Below are 11,724 nucleotides of genomic sequence, written 5' to 3' on the forward strand. Positions count from 1 at the left end.
CTGTTATAACTTGTAAAATCCAAATGAATATAAATCAGTCAGAAGATATTCTCACTTTTTTCCAATCAACTTGTGGGCAGTTGAATTACATATAAAAATATAACTCAAAGTAAATGGTGTTTTTGTGAATTTGTTAAATTTATGATAAGCATCCAAAACTTTGTGAAAATGACTACCATCATCAAGTCTCATTTAGTGAATTTTAAAGTATTTTTCAAAGGAAAATAAACAATTATTGTTGGGTACATAACTGGTTTTTTTTTAATATCCAATTGTATTGATAAGAAATTCGTCTACATCTTCCTATTACCAATAATTTTATGATTTAACAAATACTTTGTTCAAAGTCAGCCTGGTGAGTGCATGTTAATGAACATCTTATGGCCTTTAAATTAAAGGACGCTTTAAAAAAAAATTAACAACAGTGAAATCATTTCTTTGAAAGTTGTGTAATTTTTCCAGAAAAGTATTGAAAACTGATAGTTTGTGTTTTTACATGAGCAAGCAAATTTCGCACTAAAGTATCTTAAAAAGTAAGTAACGATTGTATATTTTCTTTTTCGTATTTGGAAAGTGCATATCAAAATTGACTTGTGTCATTTTCTTGAGGAAAAATATCTGTAGATCTTTTCTGTATAGTATTATATCCAATCTATATGATATGTAATGCATTGTTTTTTTATTTTCAGGCTGGTGTTGGAAAGCTTGAATTTAATGATGGTCAGATGTATCACTTCATCAATATAAACATTATGGACAATGCTGACCCTGAGGATGATAAAACATTTTATGTCCAGTTACTTAATCCAACAGGGGGAGCCACTCTAGATGTAGCATCCACTGTTACTGTGGTGATAAGGGCATCAGATGGGGCTTTTGGGAAATTTCAGTTCAGTGATTCATCCCTCAATGTAGAAACTAATGAACTTGGAGAATCTGGCAATACATCAGTCTTCTTAAGGGTAATTATTATTATATTGTTAATTGGTTCTTTTATTCATAGAAATAAGGAGACATAATAGAATTGTCAATGAGACAAATATCTGCTAGCGTTCAAATAAATTTTATAGGTCAACTCCTGAGGAACTGGTATTTACTATGAAACTTAGTTAATTTCTTTCAATGGAAAATATAAAACGTGTATGGCTCTCTCTGAACATGGGTCGGCCATTTATCATCCCATTCCAAAGGACTATCATCATTTTCTCAAGACCATAATAGCAAATGGTGTCAAATAAACTCATCATAGATATCAGGACAAAATTTTGTATGTACGCCAGACGTGCGTTTTGTCTACAAAAGACTTATCAGTGACGCTCGAATTCCAAAAAGTTAAAAAAAACAAAAAACAAATAAAGTACGAAGTTGAAGAGCATTGAGGACCAAAATTCCTAAAAGTTTTGCCAAATCCAGCTAAGGTAATCTATGCCTGAGGTAGAAAAGCCTTAGTATATTTCAGTTCCTGAAATTTTCATCCTGAACCAGGAACCTTTGTGATCCAATGCACTAACCTCTACACCACGGCTCTCTAATTCATTGCTGTTATATATTTAAGTACCGGTCTTTGTAAAAATCATGCAGAAGGTGATTCATGGCATGTCACAGAAGTAATTTTTTTTGCCCTATATCATAAGAACTTTGGTAGATGGTCAAAATTCTGTCTTTATTTTCCCTGTATTATGCCCGTTGCCATGGTAACCATCAAATCAACATTTTGCCTGAATATGTGAAAAAGACCCTTTTTGAAAATATAAAATAAGGGAACTTAAAGTCCCATAGAAATAAAGTTAATCAATACAAAGGATATGTATATTTACAGTATTGACAAACAAAACCCCAAACTATATAAAAACGTTAAAATTGTGAATTTACTAAATAGTTTGTTTCCATAGCAACCATTTAAAAATGTGTTAAAATTCGAAAATGAAAAATTTCAAAAACTTTAAAATTTTAAATCTGTTTATCTCCCAAGACCAACAATACCATGACATGTCATTGACAAATTTTGAAAGACCACATTCTATATATTCAGAAAATAAAAAGAAAGTCGTGTGTTTTTTTTTCTTTAAAAAAAAAAATTTAGTCAAAAATTGTCAATTTTCACCAAAATTCAGATTAACAATCAGATGAATAATCAAAAATTTTGAACTTAAAAAGCTAAAACATTCCATTTATATGTGCAATTCTGACACACATTTGTTAATTTTAAAGGAGAATATATGATAAATGAAGATATACTTGTACAAAATGAAAAATCATCACTCTGGGTATGGTGCACCCCCCTTTTTTTTCGATTTTTTTTTTTTTTTTTTTTCAAAATTATAAAATTTGTTGAAAGAAATGTGGTATCTAATTGTGTTTACTTGTGAACTAAGTATTTTAAGAATTTAAGCATAACACAACTTCTAAAGTTGAGGGCAGCATATGTACCCCCTCCCTTCAATCTTATATGTAAGATTTCTCAGAAGTTTAAAAAAAAATGGTAATACGCATAACCCGTTGTCGTGTCTAAGACTGGTGCTGTCAGTGAAAAAGAATAAAGTTGAATCCAAAACTTAATTACTAGTAAGTCTATGTATCAAGATAAGAGGATGTGTTGTAATTGTCAATGAGACAATTAACTCTCAACCAGAGAGAGCAAAGACATAGAAATAAACAACCACAGATCACCGTATATCCTTCAACAATGAGCATAACATGATTATCTATAAAACAAATCTTAGGGGTCATCCATAATTGTCAACCATTTTCCAAAGTGTACAAAACGTACACTTTTTCAGACCCCCCACCCTCCCTCAAAAAGTGTACATCAACCATTTTCAGATTTCAAGAGAAGAATCAGTCATTCTTAATAGAAAGAAGATCCTGTCTATTATATTTTAGTTTAATATAGAAATTTGCATTGAAAAAAAACTAAAACATATCTGACTGTTTTATTTGATGACATCTATCTGTGATGCTTGTGTTTTGTCAGAATAAAGAGTACAAAGATTAGTGTTTCCCGTATCACACAGTGGGAACTTGATGATGGTAACTCTAATCAAAAAAGGCACCTAGAGCATGCAAAAGATTAACAAAAGGGCACATAAATTATGCTTAGAATCAAAGAAAGGGAAATACATGGTTATATTGCATTTGTAAAGTATGCACTGACAGTTGTTGATGGAATCAGAGTTCAAGACAGCAATCAATAACAGTGTAATGTTTTAAAAACATTTTGAGTTTTTAAATTTCCCGCCTGTATTTCTATTTAAAAGGTCTCTGTAAATATACCATTCATGGCACTATTATCGTTAATGTATATATACTGTAACGTATACATATATTGGATATTTTTTAAGTTAAGGTTAAACTTCATATGGAGGTGCTCCTAATTAAAAGAAGCTTATACTAAGAAAAATAAGTTTACTTCCGGTTTACTGGTTTACTATTTTGGAATGCATTACAAGGAAATTAATCGAAGGACCAGTTTAAAATCTTTTCACAAAATGGCGTCTTGTCAAAATCAAAACATTCAAAGAATTTAGTGTTTCCATCAATTTTGTTTATTAAACAGAGTAAAACGATATCGATCAATAATAAAGCAGGTGAAATTGACAATCGGGGGTACTGAGAAATGCTTGCAAACTTTTTGTTTAAATAATTTTATACTAGTTCATATTTTTGAAAGATTTAGTTTTCATATGATATGATCTTTTAATCGTTCAATCCCGATTGAGTAGAATTATGATATCGAAATCAATATCATCAAGTGAAAATAATAAAGATAAAATAAGAAGAGAAACACACCCAAGCCTATTCTCGATTTTATAAATCGACTTTCTCACGGAAACGATATAAATTCCGGAAATAAAAAAAAAGCGTACGGTAAAAATGTTGATTTTTTAACCCCCTCCCCCCAAGTGTACGTTTTGTACACTTTGGAAAATGGTTGACAATTATGGATGACCCCTTAATGAACATTTAAAAAAAATAGCTCAGGATACTTTCTCTTTCAAAATGGCTATAAAGAAGTTACAGTAACAATTTAATGCAACTCATTGTTGGTTTTTGAAACAGATTGATGCTTTAAAAACTTTAACCCTAGACTAAGATCTGCTAAACAAGAAGACTCACCCTGAAATGTCTGGTTGGTTTTATTTATAATTGAATTACTTTTGAAACTCTGTAAGTGTTATGTAAAGATTTTAATACAAGTATCATATTAACTTAACATTATCAATGTTCTAAGAAAATGAGGTCAGGGTAAGATGAACTATGTCAGACAGACGAAAAAAAGAGAACGGAAACGGAAAATTCAGCATTTTTTCCATTTTTAAAGGGGCATAACTTATTGACAGTACCTGTTACACCAATAACATTCTAACTGTTCTGAATTTTATGGAAATAAGCATTGTGTATAAGTTTCAAAACATTTGGTTGTGGCAAACTTAAGTTAGAGAACGGAAACAAAAAAGTCAGCATTTTTTTTCCATTTGTATAAGGGTATAACTCTGGAACGGACGTACTTACAGACAAGGGTACAACTTAATGCCCCCTTTGCTACAGTGGGGGCATACAAATTCTACATGTTCTATCTGAGGAAATATATACCAACGATCTACATTAATTGTGCAAGAATTTGTCAATGTTTCTATTGTATATGGTGGAAAAGGACAGCTTGTCTATTATTTTTTTTAAAACCTAACTGAATTATTATTTGTATACCCAGAATAATCGCGTTTTTTTATGGTTCTCAAAAATATTATCCTTGTGGCCCTGAGGAAAATTTGCTGGTCCGAACTATTGTATACTGTTTTGATTCTCAAACCTTTATGACAACCATGTGCAATGGCCATTCTTGAATTTTGCCTAATTTAATCAATTGTTATATTTACATATTTTTATGCCCCCGCAGTGGCGGAGGGGGCATTAAGGTTAACCCTTGTCCGTCCGTCAGTATGTCCCAACGTTGGTTTCTGTTCTCTATCTTTAGTTTGACTCAACCAAATGTTATGAAACCTAATCACATTGCTTATTACCATAAAACAACACTAAGTTTGGTGGTGTCACTTAAACCGTCCAAGAGTTATGCCCCTTTACAAATAGAAATATTGCTGAATTTCCGTTTCTGTACGTCTCTAACTTTAGTTTGTCTTTACCAGATGTTATTAAAATTATACACAATGCTTAAAACCACCAAATGCAAATCAACTTTGAATTTTGGTGGTGTAACTTTCACTGTTCTATGCAATGCGTCTTTATAGAGGGAAAAAGTTGCTGAATTTTTTGTTTTGTATTTCTTTCTTTAGTTTGCCTCAACCAAATGTTACGAAACTTTTACACAATTCTTATCACCATAAAAGTTAGTACACAATTGGTAAGTGTCTTCAGTCATGTCCGTTTATGACTTTTATGATATGGAAGCGGGAGCATCATCTGTGTCCAATGGAAACATTCCGCATTTATTTCAAATCTTTTAGATAAGTTAGATTATTATATATTAGAATAAAAAGAAAGGTTCTGTAGTTCTTCTTTAATTTCAATTTTAGCACAGTTAAATCGACATAGTGACAAATAAGTGTTTGCATAAAGGTTTCGATACATGTCGATTTACATGGGAGGTAAATAGTAACAGCCATTATGTGTACATAATCTGACTCTGTGCAATAGTATACTAGTCCACAAAAGAAACGATGCAAGGCAATGTATTTTCCATAGATAATGAAATTGGAAACACTGTACCAAGATTAAAACTGTCCCATTTGTCATTATCTTATCAAAACCACTGATTTAAGACAAAAAAAATATTTTATTTTTTTATTTCTGTGATATTAAAAATAGTATTTTTATAAATAAATCAGATGCTCCGCAGGGCGCAGCTTTATACGACCGCAGAGGTATTGCACAATACTTAACATAATAATTTTGGACCCGGATTTGGACCAACTTGAAAACTGGGCCCATAATCAAAAATCTATGACCATGTTTAGATTCAGCATATCAAAGAACCCCAAGAATTCTTTTTTTGTTAAAATCAAGCTAAGTTTAATTTTGGACCCTTTTGATCTTAATGTAGACCAATTTGAAAACAGGACCAAAAATTAAGAATCTGAATACACGGTTAGATTTGGCATATCAAAGAACCCCAATAATTAATTTTTTGATGAAATCAAACAAAGTTTAATTTTGGACCCTTTTGGCCCCTAATTCGTTGGGACCAAAACTCCCAAAATCAATCCAAACCTTTCTTTTGTGGTTATAAACCTTGTGTTAAAATTTCATAGATTTCTAATAACTTATGCTTAAGTTATTATGCAAAAACCAAGAAAAATGCTTATTTGGGACCTGTTTTTGGCCCCTAATTCCTAAACTGTTGGGACTAAAACTCCCAAAATCAATCCCAACCTTCCTGTTGTGGTCATAGAGACCTTATGTTAAAATTTTATAGATTTCTTTTTACTTATACTAAAGTTATTGTGCGAAAACCAAGAAAAATGCTTATTTGGGCCCTTTTTTGCCCCTAATTCCTAAACTGTTGGGACCAAAACACCAAGAATCAATGTCAACCTTTCTTTTATGGTCATAAACCATGTGTTTAAATTTCATAGATTTCAATTTACTTTTACTAAAGTTAGAGTGCGAAAACCAAATGTCTTCGGACGACGACGACGCCAACGTGATACCAATATGCGACCAAAAAATTTCAATTAATAAAAATCGAAATTAGAACTTAATTTTTTTCGTTTAAATATGGTCTGCTTAAAATTTTGATTGCCATCCGTACTTGTGTCCATCTGGCTGTCCTTGCAGCGCTCGCACATGTACAAATTATGTCAGATTTTTAAGAAACTAATACTTTAGGTTATTATAAGCAATATCTCGAACAAGTTAGATATTTGTGGTCAATCGACTTTAATAAAAACATTTATAACCCTTGAAAATAATAAATTTATGGAAAATAGCCCCTTTAACGCTCCCACAGGTACAATTCTTGCCAGATTTTTAATAAAACTTATACACTAGATTAATATCAACAATATCTCGGATGAGTTCTATAATCATGGACAATTGACTTTTTTAAAAGAGTAATGACCCTTAAAAATATTAAAATTTATGGAAAGTTGCCTTGTTAGCGCTCTCGATGGTACAAATTTTTTATTTTTTATTTTCAGTTTATTTCTGATAGAACGGACATAGTTTTTTTTAGGTCACCGTTTCAAAGGAACTGTGAATTTTGCCATCACTTTGCTTCCGTTGTCGTCTGTCCGGTGTAAAATATTTGAAACATTTCCACTGAAACTACTTAACCAATTCCAGTAAAACTTATAAACTGAATGATCCTTAGGATATCTAGAATTAAGTTTGTGTTCTATTTTCTATTTTGTAAAAAAACATGGCCGCCATGGGTAAAATAAGAACATAGGGGTAAAATGCAGTGTGTAGCTCATATCTCAAACACTAAAGCCTTTTAAGAGCAAATTTTCAGATGAATCTAACAACCCATTGTTGGGTTGCTGCCACTTAATTGTTAATTGTACGGAAATTTTGCAGTTTTGGTTATTATCTTGAATATTATTAATGACAAAGATAAACTGTAAACAGCACAACTTTCAGCAAAGTAGGATCTACAAATAAGTTTATAAGACCAGAATTGTCAATTGAATCCGTATGGAGTTATAGCCCTTTAAAGATATTTTTCACAATTTGTTCATCTAGTTTGCTTCCTTTAAAAAAAAAATCTTCTTTTGATATTGAATATGCTTAAACAATTTCAGCCCAACTTGGGAGTTATAATCTTGTATAAATTTAGTTTTTTACTTCCTTGTACTTCAAGAAACTTAGCCACTATGGCTAAAATGGAACATAGGGGTAAAATTCATTTTTTGCTTTTGAAGAAAAAACGACAGATACAAAGAACATTTAAATGGAATTGTTAAGCCACTCATTGATATATATTGAAGGGACAAATAATCATTGATGCAAGATTTAACCAAAAATTACAGGTGATCGATTCAAGTTCTTTAGAGTCAATTTTAAAGACCATGAAATAGAATCTAAAGATTTTAAATTTCTGTTTGGGTTGTTCTCTCTTTGACACATTCCCCATTTCTAAAAAAAAATCTAATATATAAAAATGGTGTAGGGGGTTCTATTATTGCCCTCACCCTTTGAAGAAATTTCATGTTTTAATGCTCAAAATGTTCACAATTGAATTCCATCTTTTAAATTTATTAATAATTTTTTGAATTTTGAAAAAAAGGGGGGGGGGGCACCATGCCCAGAAAGAAAAAATGTCCTTCTCTACAAAAATATCTCTATCAATCATATTTTCTCATTTATAATTACCAAATTTGTGTCAGGAATGCACGCATAAATGGAATGTTTTAGCTTTTTGAGTTCAAAATGTTTCAGTATTCATCTGTTTGGTAATCTGAATTTTAGTGAAAATTGACAATTTTTGACTAAAATTATTTTTTTAAAGAAAAAAAAAACACACGACTTTCTTTTTATTTTCTGAATATATAGAATGTGGTCTTTCAAAATTTGTCAATGACATGTCATGGTATTCAACTTTATTCTTTTTCACTGACAGCATCAGTCTTAGACACGACAACGGGTTATGCGTATTACCATTTTTTTTTTAAACTTCTGAGAAATCTTACATATAAGATTGAAGGGAGGGGGTACATATGCTGCCCTCAACTTTAGAAGTTGTGTTATGCTTAAATTCTTAAAATACTTAGTTCACAAGTAAACACAATGAGATACCATATTTCTTTCCACAAATTTTATAATTTTGAAAAAAAAAAAAAAAAAAAAATCGAAAAAAAGGGTGGTGCACCATACCCAGAGTGATGATTTTTCATTTTGTACAAGTATATCTTCATTTATCATATATTCTCCTTTAAAATTAACAAATGTGTGTCAGAATTGCACATATAAATGGAATGTTTTAGCTTTTTAATTTCAAAATTTTTGATTATTCATCTGATTGTTAATCTGAATTTTGGTGAAAATTGACAATTTTTGACTAAATTTTTTTTTTTAAAGAAAAAAAAAAACACACGACTTTCTTTTTATTTTCTGAATATATAGAATGTGGTCTTTCAAAATTTGTCAATGACATGTCATGGTATTGTTGGTCTTGGGAGATAAACAGATTTAAAATTTTAAAGTTTTTGAAATTTTTCATTTTCGAATTTTAACACATTTTTAAATGGTTGCTATGGAAACAAACCATTTAGTAAATTCAAAATTTTAATGTTTTTGTATAGTTTGGGGTTGTGTTTGTCAATACTGTAAATATACATATTGTTTGTATTGATTAACTTTATTTCTATGGTTCTTTAAAATCCATTATATTTCAATTTTCAAAGGCTACTTATGGACGTATTTAGGCAAAATTTTGTAAGGATGGTTTCCATGGCAACCAAAGTTGAAAAGAAAAAATTAATTCAGAAAACTTATTTTCATACCATACCTTCATCAGAATCGCCCATCAACAGGAACCTGCATGATTCTTACAAAGACCGGTACTTAATTTATTAGGTTGATAGACTGCAGGGCATTATAGGAACATCAACAGTCACCTGGGAAGTTCTCGGAAACCAAGACAATGACATTGTAGATCTGAATGGCATAATAGTGTTCAACCATGGAGACACAAGTCAGAACTTAGAGGTCAAGGTCAGAGCAGATACTGTTCCAGAATTAGATGAAACTTACCAAGTTAAATTAACAACAGTTGAACCGGTAAGTGAAGGTCAAAACAGACATATATTGTTCCAGAATCAGATGAATATTTGAAATAATGCAAATGATTTTATCTGATACAAATGGAAGATACACTGTGTTGGCTTAAATTTCAAGAACTCTTAAAGAAATGAAAACAGCAGGATATAGATTTCATGCGTCCAAAATGGTTTTTTATACACCCGTCAAAATTTTGACGGGACGTACTATGGTTTACAAATGTTCGGCGTCGGTCTGTCCTGTCCGTCTGTCTGTCCTGTCCGTCTGTCTGTCCTGTCCGGCGTCCACATGTGGCACCGTACCTTGAGAACCGCTTATCCAAATTTCATGAAAATTAATATAGTTGTTTCTTATGATGATCAAATAATCTGTATACTCTTTGGTGAAAATAGGATTAAAACTTTTTAGTTACGGGATTTTATAACTAAAACAGGGGTGTTTATTTTTCACATGTCGCGCTGCATCTAAAAAACGATTTCTGATTATTGCTTTAAACTTCAAACACTTCTTAATTATATTAATCCAAAGGTCTGTATACCTTTTGGTGATGATTCGAAATTTTATTTTAGAGTTATTGAGTTTTTTGTAAAATAAGCACACTTCTTAGTTATCTTAAAAACCATTTATGACTTTTGGTTAAAACTTTACACACTTCTTACATGTAGTTATATTAATCTTTAGATCTGTATATTTTTAGGTGATGATTCGAAATTTTATTTTTAGAGTTTTTTCACATGATGCGCTGTATCTTTGAAACTATTTATTATTATTGCATAAAACTTCTCTAACAAGATGAAGGACGTATCATGCGCTCATGGCACAGCTGTTTATTTTATTTAGCTTTATCAGGGACACTTAAAGCCAATGTTTAAAAGCTAAGGATGTAAATATATATTAAAATGACTGTTGACATATATTCATGGGTATATTTGATTTTATGTATCCATTATTTCAATGAATTTACCAAATATAAAAAAACTTTGATATTCATCGAATTTTATAACCACTAAGTAGTTGGATAGATACATTTACTAAAAGTGAAAAAAATTAACATTATGTATTTTCTAGGGAGAACTTGGTGCTGGAGATAGATTAGTATCCAGTGTGACCATTTTGGCAAATGATGATCCATATGGAGAGTTTGTATTTCCTAGTCAATTAAGACCATTACAGGTTGAAGAAACTTATAAAAGTAAATATAATGGTTTCTTTCTACTGTGGATTCATTTATTTTTGTGGATACCAATTTTCGTGGATTAAGGAATACTTTTATGTTCGTGAATATTTCATTTCATTGTTTTGACAAAGTCTGCATACAAGCCTATAGAAAATTTGTTATTCGTTGAACATTTCATTTTGTGGTTCAACTGTACCCATGAAAGCCACAAAATTGGTATCCAACGAATAATTAGGAATCAACAGAATCTGGATATTGGTCAATTATCATTGTAAATAATCTGTTTACTGATATTTTACATTTTTTTCATAGTTTTTTTAAATGAGTTTAATTGTTTTATAAACTTTCATTTAAAGTGGATAAAAAGAATTCAAAAGCAAATTTAAAATTCAATGTAAGACATATTTTTTGTTTTCTGTTTATTTTAGATATAACTCTGAGCATAAACAGACTTAAAGGCACTTTTGGTACAGTGGATATTTATTATAGAACTTTAGGCCCAGCAGAGTTACATCCACAGGTTCCAGTTACAGTAAACAGGGCAGGAGTCAATGATTACAGAGCAACAGAAGGCATGGTCAGATTTGGAACTACAGAGTCACAGAAGCCAATAATTGTTACAGTTATGGATGATAGCGACCCAGAAAATGATGAGTCCTTTTATGTTATCCTGATAAATGCCACACTACACACTCCTGCTCAAACAAGAACAGGTATCAAATTTATTAAAAAGATGTTACTTACAAATATTTTTAATTCTGATTCCTTATAAAAATGACAAGAAAGTAACAAGATTCAACAAAAATATTTCA

General features: G+C 30.9%; 1 protein-coding gene across 1 annotated transcript in view; it reads left to right on the plus strand.

The window, feature by feature from the left end:
- The window catches only part of LOC143071269 (adhesion G-protein coupled receptor V1-like), a 127,832-nt gene that overhangs the window by 38,026 nt on the left and 78,082 nt on the right, over nucleotides 1-11,724 (plus strand). The window contains exons 30-33 of the mRNA XM_076245475.1: nucleotides 690-962; nucleotides 9,532-9,735; nucleotides 10,804-10,927; nucleotides 11,341-11,625. Of these exons, the coding sequence (XP_076101590.1) occupies nucleotides 690-962; nucleotides 9,532-9,735; nucleotides 10,804-10,927; nucleotides 11,341-11,625 (886 nt within the window). The remainder of the gene's footprint in view (nucleotides 1-689; nucleotides 963-9,531; nucleotides 9,736-10,803; nucleotides 10,928-11,340; nucleotides 11,626-11,724) is intronic.

This window comes from Mytilus galloprovincialis, chromosome 4 (assembly GCF_965363235.1).
Source record: "Mytilus galloprovincialis chromosome 4, xbMytGall1.hap1.1, whole genome shotgun sequence".
Taxonomy (NCBI): Eukaryota; Metazoa; Mollusca; class Bivalvia; order Mytilida; family Mytilidae; genus Mytilus; species Mytilus galloprovincialis.